Source organism: Pocillopora verrucosa, chromosome 10 (genome assembly GCF_036669915.1).
Source record: "Pocillopora verrucosa isolate sample1 chromosome 10, ASM3666991v2, whole genome shotgun sequence".
Lineage (NCBI taxonomy): Eukaryota > Metazoa > Cnidaria > Anthozoa > Scleractinia > Pocilloporidae > Pocillopora > Pocillopora verrucosa.
Window position 1 is genome coordinate 5802969 of NC_089321.1, and position 25140 is coordinate 5828108.

The window sequence follows — 25140 nt, forward strand, 5'->3', positions numbered from 1 at the left end:
CTTTTTTAAAATACGTGTTGTTTTAGTTTTTCTGTCAAAAGTTATCACGTAAAAAAGAAACTATTTTGGACAATTTGAATAAGGAGATTCCAAATTATTCTCACTTGCACTAAGGTGTTCATTTTTAAGAGATTTTTTAATCGGAAGGTGGAACCCATAAATATAAGTCTTTGGCCTGATTTTACAGGTTCAATAAGACACATGGGAGGCTCTTGTCTCTGTTAGGTGACACAGGAGATGATCAAGGCATCCGACAATTCATAACAGCTTTGGCTAATTCCCTGAACAGGTAAATCGCGAGGTATATAATCCATTGTAGCGTGTGGTCGGCCGTGGGATGAAGCGCTGTTGTCAGTCACAGTGCTTGCATCACTCGGATTCCTTAGTGTCCTTGTGGTATTTACTTCCGGTTCTAGTGAGTTTGTAGATCTGTGATATCGCGTGTTTCAGGCAGAGACGCAACGAAAGAGCTACAAGCGTTGTTTTGTTTTGTTTATTTCTTCGATCGTTCTTTTTTGCGTATGGTTTTTTTTTTCTGTGACACTGGCACAAGGACAAGAGAATATATGCCGTTGATATTCTCTTGACAAGGATAATTTTTCAAACAATAAAGGGCTTCTTTAGTTCGTGATAATTTTCTATATTCTTGTGACCTTAATATTTGATTCTGTATTGATACTGTTGGGAGAAATTACATGCGTATTACTTCTAGGGGAAAAAGGGTGAACAGCATTGACTTCCATGGGTTAATTTTTAGAATTGTGCAAGATGTGAAATGAGAATAACTCAAATATATGTACCTTAACTTTTCCAGGCTTGGATCTGTCAAAAATGTGAGCTCTAGATATAAAATGAGGACGGATATCAGAGAAAAGCTATTGCAACGCCTCTTGAATATCACTGGGAGTGACAAGGTAAGCAAAGAACAATGAAGAGGAAGAAATATGTTTGGAATCCTTAAAAGAGAAAGTACGGAAATTTAATTTTTTGGTGATGAAAAAAATACCTTGAACTGCAACTCAATACAGATATAAATGAAGGACATTTCGTAGTGACTTACTTCATCTTCATGTTATTGTTTGAGTGTGGAATCACTGTATACTAACAGTATGAGTTTTAACAAGGGTGCACCATCATTATACCGTACGCCTAAGTGTTTGCTTTTCCCTACTATTTGGTGATTAGCATCTCAACCAAGTGAAACTTCCATATTTCCTTGTAGGAAGCAGTTCCCTTTCTCAGTCACAGGCACCAAAGAATGTTGAGTGAGGCTGCTTCACACAGCTTGCCGCCTAAAAATATTGCACGTACGAGAATAGACGTAAAATGGTTTTTCGCCGCTTGAACACGTGATTGGCGTAAAGAATAGAAATTGCGATTTATCCCCAAAAAGTTTCAAACACGTAAAGGTTATTATTTCAATCCGCTCTCTCTCTCACGATCCTCATCATTTTGGCTGTTGTTGTTGTTGTTGTTTTTTTTTTTTTAGAATTCAGCCTTTCAGACAAGCCTAGCTCTACAGATGCTGACAGCAAGACCAGAAGAGGTAATAATCAGTGTGCTAACATGGGTAGCGTTCCCTTGATAGTTTAGTATTAATTTAATAAAGATGAAATGAATATTACAGGGGTGACACGTACCTTATTCATACCCCGCAAAACATGTTTAGTTGAAGCGTGGTTAACTTTAAAAAAAATTAGAAACAGAACTGATATATTGAATTTCCTATAGGTTTGAAGTAGTCACGAACTTGTATTTTCAATGTGCTCAATTCGAAGACGAATATCTTCGGTGTAAGCACCTTTTATATATATATAAAAAAAACAAAAAACAAAACTAATTGACACAGTTTTTAACAAAACAGCTTCAAAATATGTTTAAGCTTTTGTGAGAATGGTTTATTTCGAGAAATGATGTACGCAAAAAGGAAAGACTCTCTGACATTCAAAGTTCTGATATCCTTTGTTCAAAACAATGAATTTTCAATCTTCCTTTGCTATTGAGCGAAAGAACATGGCTATACCTCTTTAGACCTCCTGGAACTCCCAACATCACACTTAGGAAACCCCTACATTAGCCTCTCTTTCAAAAAAAAAAAAAATCAGAAACTGCATTCAATTGAGGAGTTCTTTTTTTACGCCCACTCATGCACAGCTCACGGAGACCAGTGTGAAATTGGCCTCGTTACTGCTGCAGCATCTGAGTGATATGATGCAGTCGGCTCACCAAAAGATGCGTGGTAGAAGGATCGAAGGCAGATTTGTCCTCAGCGAAGAACTTATCAAGGCGATAACAAGAGTAACATCGGACCTGATTGAAGCATCTTCACTACTAATTCTCAGGTATGCTGGAGCCAGTGAAAATTAAAGGTAAAAGCAAAGTGCCCGAAGCGCGGGAAAACGCGGGTGACCAAGTGGCGGTTGGTTTTAGTTTTGTATCTGATTGGTTGAGAAAGTGGCGCGAGCTTTCTGGACCAATCACAGAACAAAGTGAAGCAACAATAATGCAATACTGCATGACCTTCGATACATTTTTTTTTCCTTTTTTGCTCTCAGACACTTTATTTACTCTTTTACCTAGAACTAAAAGACCGCATATCAAAAAAGAGATTAGAGATGATTTCCTACTAAAGGCAACTGAAGCGGCAGAGAAACTTGTCAAGGTACGTTATTGGCTCTTGTACTCGTTCGGTGCGCTCACATTCCAAGTGACATACCGCTATACCGAGATGTTTTCATTCGACGGAGTCTTATCGGAAACATCTTATTTTGTTCGATTTCTCATGGGTACTCAGATTTGTTCTCCGCACCACCTTTATGACACGACAAATAGTGTCACTCGTGGTGGAAACGTCGTAGTGATCACAAAATTAAAGTATACTGATCTAATAATGTTATCATTTCCTAGGCTAGGTTGTCTGTGCAAGTTCTTGGGGAGAAGCCTCTTTTACTAAACTCGCCCAAAATCCGCGTCAATGCAAGTCAGATAGCTTCCATTGATAATACAATCTTCTCTCACGCTGCTGTCAAATTCCACGTGCCTGTGAATCTCGAAAAACATCTCGGAGGTGCATCGGCTGCTGCCGGAGGGAGCTGTTATGGGGCTGTGATGACTGTGTACAAAGAAAATCCCTTTTATAGTGAAATGGTAAGATCATTCAAGTATGGTTTCAAAGTGAGAGACGCTCTCGTATGATGGCAAGTATGATGGATTGCCTGGGCACTAGCCATGCCCAGACCTAACTGTTTTTATGAGGGGGAGGGGGTGTGAGGAGGTAGGGGGGGGAGGGATGAGAGAAAGGGAAGGGGGGTAAGGTACTGAATTCTCACTTTGAAAAGGAAACCAGATGAAATACTGGGATTTAGCCAGCACTGGAGAAGCATCTCCGCTGAACAAAAGAAATGCTATTCGCCTCTTGCTACTGAAACCGGAGAAACCAGGATGGAGTAGGCCAGTTCTTTCAGTAGACATCAATGTTCCTATTTATATTCTAAACTATCGTTCGTGAAAGAAATTTTCAATTAAATTTCGAAAGAAATTTTGCTTTTATACGCTATGTGTTTGCTCTAGGAAATACGCGCCGTTTTTCCCGCCACTTACTTTGAGTTGTCATCGGCCATTATGTTGTTCACTTTTTTTTGATTGACTATTGTCATCACCTTGCTACTACCATCACGTCATTCAGTCGAAAGGCGCTTAACATGAGATATATTCATTTCGTTGTAGCATCACTCACAAGTTGGCAGCCTCAGCCTTACTGACTGCAATGGAGAGGACATCGAAGTGAGAAACCTTAGTCGTGGCATTGACATCTTTATGCCTCATGAACTTAACAAGGTAAAGTGGTCAATTTACTTTCATTTTTTTGTTTCGTTTTTGTTTTAAAACCTTTCTCTCTTAAATTTATTGAAAAGTTTCGTCCTAAAGAAGCGGAATTCAGTCGGGTAGACTCCCAATTTTGGGAAGTTTTTGCGTTGTCTGGAAGGGCCTTTATCCCATCTTCTTTAAATTTGCATTTCCCGCGACCTAAAATCATAAAATGGTCGCCATAAAAAAATATGTATGTAAACATTATACCATAAAAATTAAGTAATAAAAGTTACGGCTTACAACATGACTGCCAACGCAGTTCGCTAGATTCGCGACTTTCGCTGCAAATTTAGTCACCGAATTTTTTTCTCTCTCGTCACGATGGGTGGAGAAATGGCTAATCGTCTGTTTGCTCGCTGATGTTTAAACATCAAGACCAGATTTTTGCAAATGCTTGAACAATGGTGAGACGTCTTTAAACTTAAGTTTAAGTATGATCGACTGACGAACTGACTATCTCTTTGCTTGTTTATTGTCAGACCACGCAACGCATGGAAAAATTTACTCTGCGATGGAAGCATGAAAATATTCATGTCATAAACGAAACCAAAAAGATGTCTAACCAGGTGTTACATGTTCATCTTGAACCACTTTCCAAGCTGCCAGCTGGATTTGCAGTCAAACTGATTGTCAGGTATTGATTAATTGAAGCTAGGAGGGAGGAGGGGTGTGGTAGTAGAAAAGGGAATACGAATAGACACCGCCATAAATGGCGCGCTAAGATCGGTTATTTGTCGCGTGAAGCCTGGGACTAAAACTAATCATTATCTCACTATCTCTCTCTCAAGCCCTCTCCCTAAGATCGAAGTTCTGGATAAGGTATTGGTTAGCTAGAAACTTTGATGGGAAGAAATAAGTAGTTGTTTTTTGACATCATGGGAAAAGCACTAACGAATAACAAACAACTTGGCAAATATCGAGCTATAACACGTATTCATAGATCTTTATGGCAAAGTGACCTTTTGTTGATTGCCTTACCTTTGCAGCACAGCTAAACCTGGTTCATCTGTACGAGATCAAAACGAACTCACCGCTTCAATTTCAGGGGAAGGCGGCGTGAACATGAACATACGTCATGACCAGTTTAAAAACGGTAGCTGGCCTCCTGTTTCACTAACTATGGAATTCCGTATTAAAATGAAAAGATAAGAGCAAGAATGCTGATAACAACAACGTTGTTGGCCAATCAAGCAGAGTGAAAGAAAAACCACGCAATCCTGTGTTACTTTTTACACCTAATAAAGAATTGCTTTTAATTGCTTTTGGTGACTTTTTTGGGAATTTTTTCGTCCTAAAACGCAGGAAACATTAATTGATTGTGAAAAAGTTAAGTGGAAAATGGTGTGGTTTTTGTTATTGTTTTTGTAGTTGTTTCTCTTATTGTTGTTGTTATTGATCATTCCTCTTTACTTCAGGTTCAGAATCTGTGTATGTGAGGGTTGTCATGGAAGACAGAGCATACTATCGGATTAGATCGGTAAGTGCTATCGGAGTCTTGTGCAAATGGATAAGTACTGCAGGACAACGTAATATTGTTTACATCTGCCTCTTCTCGCATCCGCCTAAAACTAATTCCTTGTTATTAGAAAGATAAGTATTTCACATTGGAGAACTTTATATTTCAGATTCTTAATATGTAGTTAAGTTAAGCAATTCTGTTTGATAAAAGTTCTGCAACAAAGATAGATAATTAATACGATAGCGATCTTCGCAGTAATGAACACTACCCAAGCAGTTGTGAAAATAAGGCTTGAAAAAAAAATTCAGGCCTGTATGGGATTTGAACCCATGACCTTTGCGATACCGGTGTAGTGCTCTACCAACCGAGCGAACAAGCCAACTGGGAGCTGGTCGTTATGTTCGTTCGTAATAAACCGTGAAGTAATGAATCAATGACTTTGAATATATAAAAATCACATCTAATATTTTTTATATTCAGAGTCATAGATAGAAAAATTGATAATAGATAGATATCAGTATTGCTCTTGAAGGAAAATGACGCGGTCCTGTGGATAAAAAAGTTACACATGACATGCTTATTATGATTTATTTTGATAACACTTCTTCACGGGGTAAGGAGAGGCATTGTTTGTGTTGTCGAACCATCTTGGCAAAAATCAGGACTCAGTTTGTGTTGACTTGATTAAAGTAATTTTTTCCGGACAGGCTTACTGAGGAAGTAAAACGAAGAAAGGGAGGTTAGTTTCTATAGAAACTGTGGTGCCGAGTTGGTGGGAGAGTGGCCACCGTAAAGAGTTTCAAAGCTGAAGTTCGAGCGTAAGTCCTTCGTCAGAGCGAATGACGAAGGGCTAACGCTCTGACGAAGGGCTAACGCTCTGACGAAGGGCTAACGCTCTGACGAAGGGCTAACACTCAAAACGTCAGCTTTGAAACTCTTAACGGTGGCCAATTTACGTTATCAACTAAGTTGATAATGCCAAATTACTCTGTTTTACAGAGAAGGCAACTCTCTTTAAATGTAAAACAAATTAATGTCTTTTTTGTGGACGCAGATAAATAAGGGCCACAGTCTCACTTACCTATTGAGTGTTCACTGGATGGGCTGTTTCTACTGGAACAAGGTGGTGAAAGAGTGGTCCACTGAAGGCTGCAGAATGATAGATCTTAACACACCGCAAATGTTTCACTGCAGGTTAGCTTTCTTTTGTCTTAACCCATTGTACTCTGATGTAGATATACATATTCTTCATAGAGCGTAGTAAAGTTAAGGCCTCGAAATTCCGAATTACTTTAGACACTCAAGGTTGGTCTACTCAACAGGAATACACTGAAGCTACTATTATGTTGATTTTCATTCTGTTTCTATGCTTTGCTGTCCTGCACAGATGTAACCATCTTACCTCGTTCAGTGGAGCATTTCTGTACCCACCAAACTCACTGACAGTAAAAGATCTAACAGATCCAGTCAGGTGAGTTTAATCTCTCTCAATGATCTCTCTGCAGCCGTTGTTTGGTCACATCACGAATCACACTTTCTTTTCCCACGTGGGTTGTTTGTTACGTGATGAGAGCATACAACGGTTGAAAAGAAGACGAATTCCATGTTCGTGTTCGTGCCCTGCGTCGTAGACGTGGTGGCATAATTTTTAGCGTGCTGAACTCTGGCTCGCAAGGTCCGGGGGTTTAAGACCTGGCCGGGTCATTTTGTTGCGTTCTTGGGAAAGACGCTTCTCTCTCACAGTGCCTCTCTGTACATACAGTTATAGGAGTTGAACAGATTGCGGCAAAGTGTTGGGAAAGTCTGACAGGATGCTTGGGGTAATCCTGTGATGGACTTGGAGATTGAATCAATGAAAGTGCACAAAAGTACAATGCGCACAAAATGAACTCCTCTCTGACTGTGTTCGATATTAGCTTGAATCTAGAGGAGTGAGTGTTACCTACAGCTGATGTCGCATTTATGTGTTGACAAAGTGATCCTACCATGGGTTCTTTCCTCTGTATTATTATGTATTTATTCATTTTATTGTTGTTGTACAGGTTGAAGCGGTCTCCATTGGCGTTAGTTCTCGTCGTCGTCATCTTATTGCTGTACCTAGTTCTTATTGGTTTTTGCATACGAGCGGACAAACACGACAACAAGAAGGCACAGGCTGTGTATATCACGGAAAATACCAGTGGGAGTAATCCTAAAGCGCCAGCCATCACTGAAAGGTGATTTACTTTATTTAAATCGTCTGCATGACTACCTTTGTTTCCAAAAAAACGGAAAAAACACGATTAAAGTAACAATAAACCAAAAGGAACAAGGATGTTTAAGGATGGAGAAGATTAGAGCCTATTGGAAATCACAATCGTCAAAGGCTTAACCACCGCAACCTCAGCGGGCTCTTTCGGCCAGCGGTCACAGTCGCAATTGCAGGCTCACGTGGACGATTAACATTATCTTTTCAGGTTTCAGATAACTCTGCAGACAGGTCATTGGTTTGGGTCTGGAACATCCGCTAATGTAAGTCATAACAATGTGTGAAGGTTTTTGGACGATCGCGAAACTCCTCGGATCGATCTTAGTTCTGGACGATTGCTCATCGGACTGTTTACTGCCAACGAGAACAAAGAAGCAAAGGAATGAGAACTCAAAGAAAACCCTTAACTGGCACGAAGCGCGAGAAATACAAATTTTATATGCTTGATATCTGATTGGAGGGGACATAAGATTTTGTAACCAATCACGCAGCGCAATTAATCGTAAGGTAGCCAATCAAGAGTGTCTCCAGCGCTTGAAATTTCCCTTTGGTGATCTACAGTTAAAGCCATATTAGTGTCTCTTTTTTTCTGTTAGCTTTTACGCGATCAAGGAGATTTTCTTTTAACTTTTCTATTGTCATTGTATTTTGAGAAATATTATAAGTCACTGATTGAAACTCTAAAACTAGAAGGTAATTGAGCATCATTTGCTCTGGCGGGGGAATACCTTCCTTTCTTTTCCTCCAGCAATTCCAGGCTTGTTATGCTTTTAGAGCAGTATAACCTTGTTACCTTCGAAAGGCTCGGGCAGATGAATTTTTTGTTTCTTTCCACACTCACCTAATTTGATCATCTCCTCTTTGTCTTTCCTTTCCATTTAGGTTTTCCTTATACTTTATGGCGATAACTGCGTATCAGATCCGATTGAGTTGAAGTCCGATAGAGACCATCCTCTGTTTGAAAGAAGTTCCTGCGATGTTTTTGTCGTGAGGTAAACCTTTACACCCTAACATCAGTATACATATTCTCCATACTTTTCTCTATACATTTCCTAAGGTGCTGGCAAGGAGAATTTGTTTGACAATCAAGAACATTTGTAGTTCGTGATCATTTTCTTTACTATCATGACCTTAATGTGTGTTTCAGGGGTGATGTTCAAATTAATAGTCACTCTAAGGGATTAAAGGGTTGATGTCAACAGAACAGTTGACGCTGTTTTAGTATTTGTACCCTAACAGTGCACGCAAGGTCGAATACATGACTTGAACTTTCGGAGACAGTCTGTAAGGTTTCGAGATTGTCCATGGCTCTTGTTAGGGTCCGTGTGGGTAATGGAAAACTTGAACAGTCTTTGAAATTCACAATGTTATCTAGTCAGCGCTGGAGAGCTCACCGAGCAAAGCAACGCAAGAGATGATCGTTTTCCCATTATTTCTAAAGGCATTTTCTTAATAGTTGGTCATGTTAAACACGGTAAAGTCTTGGTAGTAGGAAGTAATGGTATGATTTAAGTTGGAGAGCGTTCGAAACCTGTCCTATGACTTTAACAAAGCTCAAAACATTTTTCCATCATTTTAGTTTTCCCGGAAGGAAATTTAGGGACATTTGTAAAATTCACATTTGGCATGACAACTCGGGAGATGATCCAAGCTGGTTCTTAGAACAAGTTATTATCAAGGATGTCAACCGAGGAGATACAAGGTACATCTAACTTATTTACAGAGAGCAATCTGATGTTTCCTTTGTAAGACTATTGAAGATAGGGCCTGGGTTCCTCTCAGGCACGTTTTTTATTACTAGAAGTGCTTTACAGGTTTGGCTGGTCATTAGCTTTTGCGATCTCTCTTAATAAGTGACTTGCTCTTAGCCGAGTCGGGAGGTAATACCACTTGGCTCCCGACCAGTATCTGGGAGGTTCACATTCGCATCCCGTCCAAGCCTGAATTTTCAGTCTTCTTTCTGAAAATTTTTTTTATTTGCAGCTATAATATATTTGCGAGTATAATATTCATACTTCCATACACCCACAGGCCAACATGTAATTTATTTCAATTACTTGTGATCGGTTTACTCTCCAAAACAAAATAAAACAGTCGTCAAATGCGCACGATTTCATGTTACAAGGCTACATCATGGCTGAATATGTGTTGATGGTCATTGTAGCCTCCCCATACTCGTGAAATATTAATAAAAGATTTCGCTATTAAACCTACCTATTGCACTTGTTCCTTGGCCAAAAGGGTTTTTAACTGTAACAGATGGCTCGCTGTTGACGAGGCTGATGGGAAGGTATGTGCTTTACTTTGTCATAATTTCATATGCATCAACACTTGTGAAGCAAAAAGTTTAGAATTTGGTACCATTCACCATTTATCGTCTGTGGGGGAGGAGCGGGGGGGGATGACGTCGTTCTCAGGGGAAGCAGAGGGGGGATCAGTGGTAGCCTTCATAGAGTTTAAACGGGGGGAATATAGAAAATTGGCTGCCAATTAACTCTTTAACTTCCAAGATCTGATTGTTAATTCTCCCCTCTAGCTGCTACACATTTCGTTGTAAATCAGTTGTGAGAATTTAGTGTTAGATCAAGATAACAACTTCTACCTGATAAGTTGGAGTTTTCTCAATACCTGTTTGGGGGGGGGGCTAGGTGAATTCAATCGTGACACAACTGAAATCCTCTGACCCCGGGCGATAAAGAATTTTCGGTCTTTTAGTTCAGTGCAGCGACTTTCTGGTAAAGAAAAATATATTTAGTTTTTTACTGCACCGTGTTAATAGTGATAATTTCTGCTTCTAAATATGAACAAAACCTGAATTTGCTAGCAAATAGATTTGTTGTACTGACTTCAATAATTTTTTTTCTAAGGTTGAGTGTGAGTTTAAGGAAACGACGAACCACTTAAACAGTTTTAAAAAGGTAAGTTTCTTTTAAATGAGCTTATTAGTACAGCAACAAAAGAAAAAGGAATCGAGAATCAAAATTGATATAAATTAAAGCCGCAATCGCTTGCAATTTTCTCTCAATTTGTACACCTGGGATATGTTTAATTTGACCCCGCTGGAAGACCTTGTTTCTCGACAGGTAGAGAAATAAGGCGGATTTCGCATTTTATCACCTTCATTAAGACCCCTTTTCGCAAATAGTTCAACGCATAATTTTATTTTTTTTCTCTTCCCAGTGCTTCTTTGAACTCAGCGCGAAGAGCATCTCGGACTATCATCTCTGGTTTTCTTTGTTTGGGCGGCCATCTTATAGCAGGTTTTCACGCGCGCAGGTAAAATGAGACAAAAACAAAACTAATGTTTATGTCCCAGATCTCAAAGTTAGAACCTTTTAGTACACTGTAACAAACAGAACCACTTGAAATTACCTTCTCAGTACCAGGGAAAAGATCACTCGCTGTGATTACAGACAGACTTCTAGGTCAGAATCCCTCAGTGATGTGAAGTAAACAGCACCATGTGACCGCCCTTCTCGTTACGTTACTTCAATGGGGTGGCATCCCGGACAGCCAGTGAGAACTCAAAGTAACAACGAGGAAATTCTCTGAGGCGCGAAAATACAGGAGTAATCAAGTCGTGATTGGCTTTAGTTTTCCGTCTGAATGATTGAGTTTTTGGTGAGAATTTTTTAGATCAATGACAGAAATGAGGAAAGCAAAGCCGGTGCAATCCCGGTTTACCTTCGATTGAAAAATTTTCGATTCAGAAATCCAGGATTGCTTTGGTTTTGCTTTACTTTGCTCTACTTTGATTGGTCTTAAAAAACACGCAGAGTTGCCCGACCAATCAGATTCACAACTAAAACCTTTCGCGACTTGGTCAGCGGCCTTTTCCTGCGCTTCTTTTCGTTAGTTTGTTTTTAATATGAGTCCTCATTGGCTTTTTGTGATGTTTGCATTTATGTGATTGACAATGGTTATGAATCTGGTTTAGGTTTTACGACGCTCAGTCAAAAGGCTCTCTGCAGAATGGAAAAATACATTAATAGTTTTTTCCTTTTCTTTATAGCGGCTAACTTCTTGTATGTCTTTGCTCCTGAGTTTTCTTTGTGCGAACATTGCGTGGTACAGGCCTGAAAAACAGGTATGAACTTGTACTTGCTCACCTTGTTGTATCCAACATCGTGCAGAATGCCTGGACACTATTAGTTATTCATGAGCACTGAAGCGGGAAGATTTGAATGCGATCGCGCCTTGAAAGACTAGAATAAGAGAAGAAAGGGCCGAAACTAGCGCAGCAGCGTTGATATAACACGCTTTCCCGCGAGGAACCCAAGAACGGGTTCCTGAAGAGGAAAGGCGTATTTTTAATTTAAGCTTAAGAAGAGCAAGTTTGAGTAAGTATTCCTTAGTCTTTGATGTGATATTGAGTGCTTTTTGTGCAGAAGATGTAGCAACGTTGTGTTAGGCACTTGGACCCCAAGAGTAAGAGTTGTAGCCCGTGGTTCTTATATGCTTGAGAAAAGCAAAAAAAAATTAATTAATTAAATAAAATAACATAAAATAAGGTGAACTGTGGAAAGTAAAAAAAAGTCTGGAAAAGTTGGAAGAAGTCAGTTGTTCTTTCCCATGCCACAAGGTAGCCGAATTACACGCAAATTACCACAGCCAAAACGTTTTTTGGGCGCCATCGGTGAATTTTCAGTTGTGGAGCAAACATATGATAACCGCTCATCAGTTCAAGCCAAATAATAACAATAAAACAAATTAATGCGCAGAAGAAGTCCGGATTTTTATACGCGAAAAAGTGCACAAACCCGAGCCTTGTTCGTCTTGAGTTTATTGGAAGGTAGGATCTTCTTACAAACTAAACGAGTTTGATTTCATTAGGTTATGGAAGTATTAGGACTTTTAGACATAACCGGAGAGAGCCTTTGGATTGGTGTCCTGTGCAGCTTAGTAGCATTACCGCTCAACCTCCTGTGGATCTTCCTTTTTAGATACAGTCGAGTGAGTCATATATACTATTTAACTAGCTACAAGTTTATATGATTTAAAAACCAGCGATATTTTTTTTTCGGTTTGCAACACTTATTGAAATTAGCTTAAAATTGAAATCAAAAGCTTCCTGTAATGTTATGATACCGAAGAGGTGTTTATGAGCTAATAGGGTGACGCAATTTCTGAGCTGTGAAAATCCCACGCGCAGTTGCAAGTAACTCCCTAAAAAATCAATGTATTATCCACCAAGCAGGCGATGAAAAAAGTTCACAGGTTGATGATTAAACCAGACCCCTCTCACTAACTCGCAGTGAAATATAGAGACTTGATAAGAGATAATTTTGAAGAGATCTTCGGGATAAAACCCACACTGACTAAGAGAATCCTTTACGACACAATGCACCATCAGCGAGGTAGCTTCTTATAAGACTTTGGGTAGTATCAGAGTTTAGGCTTTCATGATCATCATGTTGCGTGAAAACCTCGCGAAAGATGTTCATGCTGACTTTCTTTCCGGGATTTGAAGCCAGGTTTCTTAGAGCTGTGTTATATTTTACAACGTGGTTGTCTTCTTCAAGGCATAAAGGGCAGAAAGGTAACCTTCCTTTTTTTTGCAGCGAAAATTTCGCCGCCATGTGAAGGTTTATCCGATGTCCGAGCGTCAAACGGACTCCACAGAGCTTATAACTTCAGGTAAGGCAAAAACTATCAGTCAATTACTTGAAATATCAATAAGGTTTATTTAGGCTTTATAGATGACAGGTTGAGCGTCACAACGAAAATTTTGACGAATCACGACGGACAATCAGAAGGGAATGTATAAGGAGCCAATCAGAATTGATTCTGAAAGCATAACAGTTCGAGTAATCAAGACACGATTGGTTGCTTCTGATTGGTTTAGAGGATGGGACGAGTTTTCTAGACCAATTATCGAGCAGGGTATGGCATAGCTAACGAAACCTCATTTGATAATGAACTAATCCAACTCAGTAAGAGTATAAATGGGCCTCATCAGTGCAGTGCTGATGCTAAGATGGAGGTAAGGCCATATAGCCACCCCAAGTGATCTCACACATGTGGGATCATCTAAACCATGCCAGAGTGCTCAAACTAGAAAAACTAGTGAGCATATATATATATATATATATATATCTGTGATTGTATAAGCATTCTTTGTAAATATCATTCCAAATAGCAGCACGGGACGCTTTAATGATTTGTGAAGATAAATTCCTGATGGCTCTTTTAAATATTTGAGATATCAGTCAACAGTATATCCTGAGAATATGTGATATATTTCAGCACAATATCCAGCTCATCAAATATCCTTTGACAACTTCTAAACTGCTTTAAGGAAAAAGAGTAATCCTCGAAGCCATTGATCTTTTCACTCTCGTAATCGTAGCCTCAGTTTGGTGTTTCATCAGGGCCATATCTCTTTGTTGGCACTTATCTTCGTTCTCATTACCTGTGCATGACATTGTATTAAGTAATGTGAAGAGAATTTTTATCTTGGTCACTCCTTGGAGTTAAAGGATTAACTTATCGTCACCAATAATGTACATGAAAAAATTGCGGGCACAAATTACGCGCACAATTTGCCCTTCGCGATTGTGCAATTTTGTTGTTTTTGAAAAAATTTAGTCGTGCTTATTAACACCAAATTGCACTCAAAATCATGTTATTACCCAAACAAAAAGCATCATTTGTGAGGAAATGGTTCCAGATCCGATTTATCTTAACAGTTCTTGACCATTCGCTGGAAACTGTTGGCATGTTGACCAATATAAGTGAGAGAAAAAGGTGGTTTCGGACCGTTTTTGAATGGGTAAGTTTGCAATGTCCTTTCTCTTTTAACCAAGAGCTCAACTACTGCTTAGAGTATTTGTGTTCCTTCTGCTTCACTTGTTCGACGCAGACATCTTATTAAACAGCACGGTTCACAAGGATTGTTAACAGAGACCATAAGACTGTAAGACGTATAAAAGTTCAAGATTTTCCAGTAGGGAAACAGCTGGTACAAAAAAATTATTGTTGTTTTTGCGGGCAAAACACAATGGCCGTCTACTTCATGGGGCGAATTTCCGCTAACGTAGTCTGGTAACAATACCAAGATATAGGCATGTTAGCAGTTTTATGTTTTTTCGGTCAGGACAGGACCCAGTCACATCTGATAACAATAACTATACGAACTTTGTCGCTAGTGAAGAGTGCAGTGGAGGTTAACGCCGTTCTATATTTTCTTAGCTTTTCCCTGAAAACCTGAATTTGAATCGTTGACTCATTGTCGAACTCCAGCTAGAAGCTAAAGATCTTAAATGAACACGGAACAGACCCAAGGCCTTTCAGGAGCAGCTTTCCCCTCCCCTCTCCTCCCCTTACTTTTCATTGGGCGGTCTTGCGTTTCACAGTATTGTGTAGGGCACCCTCATATTTATGTTGCTTTGTGATTTCTTTTAAAGGATGACGTCGACTCCGATTCATCGTCTTGCATGTGCGGCTCTCAACTGAGCCTCGACCGAGATTCAGGTAGAGAAACATGGAAATTACTATCTTTTTTTGTCATTGGTGATATGTTCAGTGAATTATAGCACCAAAGTAATCGTTTGCTTGTAAAGACAAACATCAGAGTGGTAGATAAAAGCTAAGATGGAACAGCGGGGTTGAAGGATGTGTGAGATTAACACTAATTGCAAAATAATGACAAATTGGGAAGGTCAGGCTCAATTTTACAATCTGCCGTTGACTCCCGTTACTTACAGGAACTTCCTGTAAGTGAGTTTGCATGGCAAGAGGCTTCATTTTTCTTGCATAGAAACAATGCAACCAGCGTATATTGTAAATTGATATGTTGCTCATTCAGAACGATGGCAAAATTTGAGCTCGACAACCTAATAAAGAGAGAGATGGTTCATTTGTCACCAGAAAGGGGCGACGAAAACAATCTGAGTCGCCCGCCAGGATCTGCAACTTAGACCCATCGATTTCGGGGCCCAATATTTAGCAACTGGGACACTAAGGGCTCGACGGCGATTCGAGCCGAATGTTAGGTTCACGAGTGACAATAGTCTTGCATTCTGCTTTGATGAAAAAAGCCAAATTGATTGAGCGAGATGGTAGCTTCCAGTTCATTCTTGATCTATCTACATACACTTCTGCTTCGCGACTCTCCAATAAATCGTCACTCTCCCTTTTTGTTTTCTTCGTTTTTAGACAGCATCAGTCGGGGTTATAATTCGGGCCACGGTGGACTGAGCTCTTCTAAAAGACCTTTTCCTCCCCACGCCGACTTATTGGAGACATGCGACTTCCTCAGAGAGATCGGACCAAGCCATAGGAAGTCGCTGGACTTCGAGAAACGTAGCACGTACAGCGTGTCGTTGCTGTCTGAAGATCGAGGAGTTTATCATTCCAGATTCTCTCTACCGCATGGCTGTATTTACCTGGCGTGGTTTGGGTGTCTGTCCACTGCTTTTACTGCTGCGCTGTTCACTATTTGGTATGGAGTTAGGTAAGAGTGTATTTTTGGAGAGACATTTTTAATCAACTGTCGACAGAATGCAGGGACTGCCCTACGTAAGAGTGTAAACGCTTATGACCCCCGAAGATATTGGCGTTAAGATCCCAAAAGAGGCATGTTTCGAAAAATGAAAGAAACCAGTTTGCGTGAGGTTTAATTCAGGAGACAACGGCCCGATTCAGATATCCGTCCGCTCATACAGGCAATTCATTAAAAATAACACTCTATCGTTGAAAGTTTATTGAACTCTTTTTTCCTTTTTTATTATTTTTGTTTCCCTTAGTTTGGGATGGGATTTGTCTGTTCGTTGGTTGCAGTCGTTATTTTTCTCTTTACTGGAGTCTTTTCTCATCTCTCAGCCATTTATGGTAAGTTAATGATAAAGTGTTTGAAGTTGGGTGTCCAAAATTGCCAAGTAATTCCAAACCTCTCTTGGCACTACTGAAAGAAAGCTTGATGGATAGGTCTATGTAAATATCGTTCATTCCTTCAACGGTTTTGTTAGAGGTGCAATCGGAAAAGTACTTCCTCGATTGTCACGCAGTGAAAGGGAAGCAGCTTCCCTATACGACGATATACACTCTCTCCAGTTCTACTGATAAATAAAATTGCATTTTTTCATCTCCTTCGAGGTTGTGATCTTTATATTGTACATGGCATACAAGTCTAATGCAAGGAAGGAAGACGAGGACGTTGATGAAGGATTTGAAGACTTGTCATCTTCCGCTTTGCACGATATACACTACGGTCACATTAATCAAGGATTCAATGGAGCTGCGAGCGCAGATGGCGATGACCTCCATCCGGTAAGTCCAAAGAAAACGTATCAAACATTGCGTTTGTTCGAGGTTTGAGAGTGGCACTTAGGACCGCACCATTTTATCCGTGTTTAGAATCATCGCTAGACCCCAGACCTCTCGCCGACTAGCGTTGCCGAAGGCCTCATATAAGGGACCTTAAGCAAACCACGACGGCGACGGCAACGAGGACATGGAAAAACGAAAGATCTAATTGGCAGAACAATAGCTCAACACGTGCGTTTTAAAACTTTGTACATTTCTTAGTCGTCCTATGCAAAACAACAACGTGAAATCACGACAATTTGCGTCGTCAGCGAACTGAAACCGCGACGGCAAATTTTGTAATTTCCATTTGGAGCTCAACGCTTCTTTTATACGTTATGCTGAGGTTGAGGTGTGGCGACGTATGAGACGGTAAACACGTGCAGCCATTTTTGAAATTCTAATTAAAGGCAGAAATTCATTTTTTAGTCGAAGTCTTCTTTGGCGTTGCCGTCCTGACTGCTTAAGGTCCCTATTAGGGACCTTTGGCAGTTAGGACGGCAACGCCAAGGAAGACGTCGTTATAAAAATGAACATATAGTTGGAATCCCGCGAATGACTGGATGTGTTTACCATCTCTTATGGCGCCGCAAGTTAACCTCTGCATAACGTATGAGAGCGGCGTTGAGTTCCAAATGGAAACTTAAACAATTTGCTGCTGGAGTTTCCTCTCTCGGACCACGCAAAGTTTGATGATTTCACGTTGTTATTTTGCAGAGGACTGCTAAGAAATATACACAGTTTTAAAACGCACGTGCTGAGCTATTGTTCTGCTCATTAGATCTTTTATTTTACCACGTCTCCGTTGCCGTCGACGTCGTGGTTCGCTAAAAGTCCTTATTTTCCCGTGGCTAATAAACGCTCGGGCCTTTTCGCAGGCTCTGTACTAACATTCCTTCCATGCGAGTATAAAATTATCGGTGGGCCCCATGCTACGCAAACCGCGATAAGCTAAGGCTGATATGCAGACTTTACCGCTTGAATCTATCGCTAAGAAGTTTTTATTGTAAATAGAACAAGAGAGATGGTAAGTTTTGCGCTCTGTAAAGAAATAGCGAAAGATGTTTTCGTTTAGTCACGAGCTTGGGACAAAGAAAAAATTCTGAGTCCCCACAAGGAATCGAACCTCAGACCTCCGATGCTCTACCGCTGAGCCACAGAGACTCTACAGTGAGCGAGGTCATATAACACGCGTCCTGCATACTGCTAGGATCAGCAATGTCGATAGCGTCATGTTTGTAAATAGAATAAGAGAGATAGTAAGTTTTGAGCTTGGTAAAAAAATAGCGAACGATGTTTTTCGTCTTGTCACGGGCGTGGGACAAAGATGAGGCTACAAGCATGACGCTATCGACATTGCAACATCTTTCGCGAGCTCAAAACTTACGATCTCTCCTATTCTATTTACAAACATGACACTATCGACACTGCTGATCCAAGCAGTATACAGGACACGTGTCATATGAACTTCGTAATTGAGCTGGCTCACCGTGGAGTATCTGTGGCTCAGTGGTAGAGCATCGGAGCGGGGAATCTGAAAATTCCTCATGGGGACTCAGAATTTTTTCTTTGTCCCACGCTCGTGACAAGACGAAAAACATCTTTCGCCAAGTTTTTTTTTGAACGTAAAAAACTGGCAAAACTAAGGGTAAGAGATCGAAACGTGACCTTTCTAAACCGCGCTTGTGGTTTTATATTTTCTAAGTAAAATCAACAAATGATACAGACCGATATTGACTTTTGACACAGCTAAAAGCTCTCATACCTTACTTGTAGGCGCTGGCTCTTCGCCGTAGACAACGGTATCTCAAGTTTCTGAAGCCGCCATCCAAGTCAAAACTGTCTGAAGCACGAAGTAAATGCGCACGGAGCAAAGCTCTCAAGGACTATACTGTGTAAGTCTTAATCTAGATCTCGATGATTCTCGCCAAGCACCATCGTAAATTACAGAAATTTTTAGGTGACAAATTTGCTATGGTAACATGTTATGTTATGAATGCAATCAATTTTGAATGAATAAAATTGAAGTTGTTGTACTCCGCATTCTAAGATGTGTACAATTTTTGTGAAGTGGATAGTGGATTGATAAAAACTTTTATTTCATTTAATTTCAGAGAAGTGATTGTGTCCATTCTGTTCTTTCTTATCACGTGCTTCCTGGTTTCGAGCATCACATGCCCGGATGTGTATCATCTGAATCAGTCGATCAGAAAGGCATTTTTCAGGTATGCTAGAAATCTCCTATGGATTTTTATGAATTTTTATAGTCCAGTGCGATCGTCTGTGTGTAAGTAGTCTTGAGAAGGGTTGATGTTGATCACTTTGACTAAACCAAAGTCATTATAAAAGTCAAGAGAAGTTGTTTTTCAGCGCAGACAGTGCCATGTGATAACTTATGGTCTGTCTAGCTGCTATGTTATTGGCTGTCAGTCTCAAGTAGCGATCGTCAGTGTTGAACCTTGTGTCTTACCGCCTGTTTCAATCGAAACAATCTCGGTTGTGTGGCGTAAGGAGAAAAACTCTCTCGACATATTATCTTCATCAGTATTATTGAAAATGTCGTTGTTGCTGTAACTGTTGGTTTCGGTTGTTATTACGGACATTATTTTATCATTGTCATCATTGCTATCATCATCATTATTCTTCTTTTATTGTTGTTGTCGTTGTAGTTAATCTTTCTGTTTAGTCGATCTCACCAACTAGTTATTGGCGTTCCTTTCCTTTCCAGCTCGGTTCCTTGGTGATATGATTGTTGAACTTAAGGTTGAACGTTGTTCGAAATGTAATAAAGATCATGCTTGTTTGAGAAGTATGTTTTGGTTGTACTAGCTAATCCTACTTTTGTTTACACACAATAGGCCGGGAGAAGGTGATCCTGACAGTGTCACGGCGGCTTGGGAGGGCATGTCCGCAGCATTTTATGAGAACAATGCTACGTCTCATCACACACCGTTTACGGTATGTGGCAAAGTTCATGATCGATACATGTTACATTGAGACGGCAGGGGTCCATCCCTCCAATGGGAAGTTGGCTATGCGCTCTTCCTTCTGCCCTAAGCGTCTTTTTTCCTTGTTCTACGTTCTCTTCTTCTGCAAAAACTGGCTCTCCGAATTCCTACTGGCAAACAACTACTAATTTATTTTGCATGTTCCTTCAATTTAATTACGCAGATCTTATTACGTGACAGCCAGAGCCTTCTGTTTGGTCGAACAATGATCACGCAATTCAAGACCACTATGTCCAAGGTAAGTTCTTGAGCAACTTTCCAACAAAACGATGTATTATTCAGTCATAAATAGTTGGGATGTTTCTTGATAAATAGACCATTTCCGAGGTCCAGACACTCTTACTTTCGAAATTAGGCCAGATGCAAAATGTTTCTAGCATGAATGAATTTTCTTCCCTGAATACTAATGGCGTTCATTTTCACCTTTGTGGTACTAAATGGTAGGTTACTAGTAATCCAGCTAAACAACATGTCCTAATTTTTTTTTTTTCTTCCAACACTTTCTAAGGCTTGTGACGGCAATGCAAACACAACAGTGTGTCATGTAACGTGTCACGAAAAGGAAGGCGCTTGGTTCAGCTTGGAACTCAACCAAACAAGGTAAGTCACATGATTCGATTGGCCCTTCCACTGATTTAGGCCCTGAACGTTGGTTTCGCCTGATATACCCAATATTCATTGTCTAGCCAGTCGCGAAGCATTTAATGGTTGAATATTAGGGGAACAAATCTCTAGGAACAAATTTTGAACTGAAGGGGCGCTATGAAAAGCACAGCTGTGACTGGTGACCCTTTAACTCCCAGATCAAATTTGTACTTCTCCTTACTGTCAACCATACAATTCTTATAGTTTTAGTTCAGAGAATTTAGTATTGGACCAACCTATTATCCTGAAATTGATATTTTTCTTTATTGTCATCACTTATCTGGTTGATATTGTATTGATATTGTGAGGAGAAATTATGTCCTGGTCACTCATAGGAGTTGATGGGATGGGCCCATCCCACTAGGGGGTCCGCAGGCATCCTCCAGCAAATTTGAAATCAATCTAGACACGCTCTTATGCCATTCCAAAGAGGTGGGGGCGGGCTCCCAGACCTTTCCCTCCCCCCCCCCCCCCCACTGATTTTGCTTGAAGGTATGTCGCATGATAAATTCCTTAAAGCCCTTTGAAGAGTATTGCAACTGCTAGTTTTTCCTTTTTTTTTTCTGCAGCGAAGAGTCTGCAAAGCAGCTGAGAGGAATCACGGATTCGCAGTGGATAAACATCTGTACGCGCGAAGTGAAGGTGGAGTTTGCAGTTTACACGCCATTTCTGCGTGCTATCAGGTGAGGTGGCTTCAACTACTGGTTATGGTTATTGAGAATAAGTGGAGAGTTCCTGTATGAACTGTGGTACTGCGTCGCTGGGTTTTATTACAAGACAACTTTGTTTTATCAACTGAGTTGATAATGTGAATTGGCTACCGAGAAAAGATAGTTTAGCTAACATTTCAAGACGCGTTAGCGCTTCGTCAAGACAATCCATTTTCGCCATTCAATCTTATTTTTTTCTTTTTTTGTTATTATTCATTGCTTTTTTTACAACATTTTGTAATTAAAGCGAAGATCATTCAATCTGAAAAACTTGAGGGTTAACGCTCAAAACGTCAGCTTTAGAATCTCTCAACTTTGGCCAACTCACAATTCAACTCAGTTGCTAAAAGAAAATTATCTGATTTGCTGGTTGACTGCTTTCCGATTGACTCCTTGACAGATTGACTGAATTTAAAGACTCACACACGCGGCTAATGCTTATAACGTCGGCTTTTTTAATTCGTTACTTCTGCGGTTGATTTTCCATGAAAAACTTGCATTTGATAATTTGCTAAGTGTTGAACTGATTGAGTTTTTTTCTAAATCATTGTGTTTTTGACATACTAATATTTTAGCGCTGCCACTCTGTCGGTGAAAGCATCGTATACTGGGAAGCCATTATGTCGACTGGAGTTAAACACCTTCCCAGTGTTTTTCAAATCAACAGGACAAGGCTTCTTTGTGAGGATTTGCAAGGTGTGTAAACAGTCAGTACCTCTTACGTCCGTTTGGTTGCAGTCATGCGTTCGTTGAGGTGGATAGTTGATTGTTTTTGTCATTATTGTTGTTATCTGTTGCTGTTTGGAGAAAATCCCGTTTTCAAAATATGTTTCCTATTACTAAGAAAAAAAAAATGTGCCAAGCAATTGTCGTGAGCATGAGACAAACAATGAAAGCTTCGCTCACGTTTTTGAACCCTTGAATCAGCTGCCGTATTGAGTTAAGCTTAATACGATTCAAGCGTTTTGCATAATGCACATTGAAATTGTCCAGCGTTACTGCGAGAAAAATGGTAGCATAGGAACTAAAGTCAATTGCGACACGATGTACAAAATCTACGTGTGGAAGAAAGTTGCTCAAATACACGAAACAAGTTGCCAACGAAGTATTGGCGTGAATAGGACTTAAAACTTTCTAGCTACTGTATTAGACGGTTAGCTTGCTGCTCCTCTGTCTAACGAGTATGACGAATGAAGACATGATAACTTATTATTATTATTATTATTATTATTATTATTACTATTATTATTATGTGATGAATGTAGCGCTCCTCCCCAACTCATTATCATCAGTCATTCAAAAATTACAGGGCTGTTCTACTAAGAGATCTGTTCTTGATCTGTTTCAGCTTCTGTTTGTTTTTCTATTTCTTTATCTCCTCCAACATGAGTTTTTCTTGGCCAAGAAGATGTCAGCTAAGTACTTTAGGAGCTTCTGGCGGCTGACGCAGGTAAAAAAAATGCAAGGAATTTGGCAAAAGTATAAACCAACGTCTGAGTTTGGAAATATAATTAGAATGCTTTTCCCCTCTGAGCTGGTGGGATGTCTAAAGAGGGTATGTTTGTTAGGGTTTTGGGTAGAGGTGTGGGGCTTAAAACGTTCCTTGAGGAAGTTTCTACACTTATTGCGTCCTTTAATAGGATGATACGAAAAGCGCTTTCGAAGAAAAGATACTCATCCTGTTTTACATAAGAATTGTCAAGGGGCGATCTTTCGACCCAAAATTCGACCCATGAGAAAACTCGCACCTCAGCACCACATCCATTTTTTTTTCAAGACCAATTACTCCGTGACAAGCTGATTGGTCTGTTCCTTAAATCACAGATAGTGGTGGCTCCTCCCATGAACTTCGCTGTTTGATATATCGTCAGATTATTCTTCTGACCATTGCAACAAAAAATGTTTTAAGAGAAGTTTAAACTTGTCAACTGTTTTTTGTTCCTCCCTCCCGTTTTCTTCTCTAGCTTTTGGCAATAGCTAGCGCAAGCTTGTCCATGGTGTTGTACATCCGCTGGTCGGTGAATTTGTACGCCCTGTTACGAGAAGTCCAAACAGCTAGTCAAACAGACGTGTTCCATTACGCCAAGATGGTTTCGTCGAGTCAGGTAAAGAAGAAGCGGTCTTAAATAACTAATGTGCAGCAAATGAAATTCAAGTTAGCGAGGCCCGCTGTGGTTATTGAGCTCCACGATCGTGGGCAGTGATCACAAGCCGCTTGCGCGATTTAAGAAGCTAAACGAGCGAGTTGTTATCTTCCCATTTGCTAAGCGTGATTGGAGTCAAACACTAGATGTAAGGGAATGATTTGTTCGGCCGGCATGTGAGATGTTGGTCTGTGGACTGTAGACAGAATGAAAGACGTGTTCGGTATTGGCTGTAATTGACGTAATCCTGCCCTAAACGACAAATGATATATGACCACCGAGTTTATCCGTAGTTTTCAATTACAACGTACAGTTCTGTTATAACTGAACAGTATCATTTCTTCGATTTCATTCCACTTTTTTAGGAAGCTCTGCAAGCATTATATTCTCTTCTGTTATTCTTCATCATCGTTCGCTCTTTGCATATGCTGAGACCTTTTCGAACCATGGTCCGTCTCAGTAAATACTTCGCTTCCGTCGTGCGTCCTCTGGCAGCCTGTTCGGTAGGTATCAAAAATTAATCGTAAAAGGTCATGTAGATTGCTTATCAATCAACATCGAGCGTTTTGACTGTGTGACAGTGATGGACCAATTAGAGACGAGTATGATAAAAAACGAGCTGTAATTTTTCCTTTTGAAGATATAATACGTGAAACACAACGGCTTGAACTAATTTGTTTAGATCACCCCTGATGAAGGCACTAGACAGGAGTGTCGAAACGTTGGGTTTATGAATTGTAACTTCTTCAGTTACATTCATTAAATCTGCAAACCAGGGTAGCATCAAACTAAGTCTGATTATCCACCTGGTTGCCGTGTGAACTTTAATATATTTTAATTTGTTTTATTTCTTCGCCTCTCTAGTTATCAGGAAAACTTCGGGTGTACAGTAAAACGTTATTTCAGTTTTCTTAGTCTTATCGGTGTTAACTTGATTAATCTTGCTTCCAAACGCCTTAAAGTTTACTTAAAAACTATTTTTGCGAATAACGTCCGTGCATTTTGGACAATCTCGTTCATCTTTTAGCAAAGGCCAGATATGCAGAGTGCTGCATCATGGATTACCTCATTTGCCCTTAGCTGTAAAAAATCTCATCAACTTGGCTGTGATCTATTTGCAGGTTGGGATCATAATCTTAATTATGGCGTTTGTTCATACGGGACATCTTTTGTTTGGTGGCCTTCACACTATGTTCAAGTCGTTTGGAGACACGTTCTTGCTGGTCAGCAATTTCTTTCGTTTGGAAGGCGTGAATCATTACCAAGGCCCGGCGGTTGAAGAGCGACCTGTGCTGATTTTGTTTTACTTTGCTGTCTTCGTGGTCGGATTCTATACTATTATGAGGGGAGCGGTGAGTTAAGTGTTATTTGGTGAAAACTGAATTTTTATGGCTGTATGAAGATGTAGTTTCTAAGTCTCAAATATCACTGATAGTTCCTGGTTTTAAATAATGAAACTCTTTCCCTTGCAGCTGTTGTTTGATTTCGTCAGGCGGAATGCTTTTTGCTTGGCAAGACAAAACAAATCCTACCAGGGAATTTTGAAAAATTAGCGTGTTTATATGATGGCGATAAATAGCTTCTCCCTTTAAGTAGCTGGAGGTCTGAGAAGGGACAGTTTGTAACCAATTCAGTTACCTATGATGGAAACCTTAAACCATGTCGACGAGGCTTTATTTAATAGACAGGTCTATAAACTAGACTATAAATTGACAGATAAGTAGTCAGTTCACGTGAGGCTATTTCGTCA

The 25140-nt window shown here is 40.0% G+C and overlaps 1 protein-coding gene across 1 annotated transcript in view; it reads left to right on the plus strand.

The window, feature by feature from the left end:
- Nucleotides 1-25140, plus strand: part of LOC131786982 (polycystin-1-related protein) — a 43941-nt gene that overhangs the window by 14255 nt on the left and 4546 nt on the right. The window contains exons 17-54 of the mRNA XM_059104040.2: nt 188-289; nt 815-914; nt 1490-1546; nt 2155-2342; nt 2581-2662; nt 2908-3147; nt 3727-3837; nt 4350-4504; nt 4857-4963; nt 5286-5347; nt 6384-6523; nt 6717-6800; nt 7372-7545; nt 7786-7840; nt 8460-8569; nt 9157-9279; nt 9819-9867; nt 10445-10495; nt 10758-10853; nt 11590-11664; nt 12411-12530; nt 13139-13214; nt 14267-14349; nt 14984-15050; nt 15735-16032; nt 16325-16409; nt 16674-16847; nt 18660-18778; nt 18998-19108; nt 19742-19841; nt 20055-20129; nt 20400-20491; nt 21106-21219; nt 21822-21942; nt 22595-22696; nt 23211-23351; nt 23756-23893; nt 24512-24742. Coding sequence (XP_058960023.2) covers nt 188-289; nt 815-914; nt 1490-1546; nt 2155-2342; nt 2581-2662; nt 2908-3147; nt 3727-3837; nt 4350-4504; nt 4857-4963; nt 5286-5347; nt 6384-6523; nt 6717-6800; nt 7372-7545; nt 7786-7840; nt 8460-8569; nt 9157-9279; nt 9819-9867; nt 10445-10495; nt 10758-10853; nt 11590-11664; nt 12411-12530; nt 13139-13214; nt 14267-14349; nt 14984-15050; nt 15735-16032; nt 16325-16409; nt 16674-16847; nt 18660-18778; nt 18998-19108; nt 19742-19841; nt 20055-20129; nt 20400-20491; nt 21106-21219; nt 21822-21942; nt 22595-22696; nt 23211-23351; nt 23756-23893; nt 24512-24742 — 4408 coding nt within the window. The remainder of the gene's footprint in view (nt 1-187; nt 290-814; nt 915-1489; nt 1547-2154; nt 2343-2580; nt 2663-2907; nt 3148-3726; nt 3838-4349; nt 4505-4856; nt 4964-5285; nt 5348-6383; nt 6524-6716; nt 6801-7371; nt 7546-7785; nt 7841-8459; nt 8570-9156; nt 9280-9818; nt 9868-10444; nt 10496-10757; nt 10854-11589; nt 11665-12410; nt 12531-13138; nt 13215-14266; nt 14350-14983; nt 15051-15734; nt 16033-16324; nt 16410-16673; nt 16848-18659; nt 18779-18997; nt 19109-19741; nt 19842-20054; nt 20130-20399; nt 20492-21105; nt 21220-21821; nt 21943-22594; nt 22697-23210; nt 23352-23755; nt 23894-24511; nt 24743-25140) is intronic.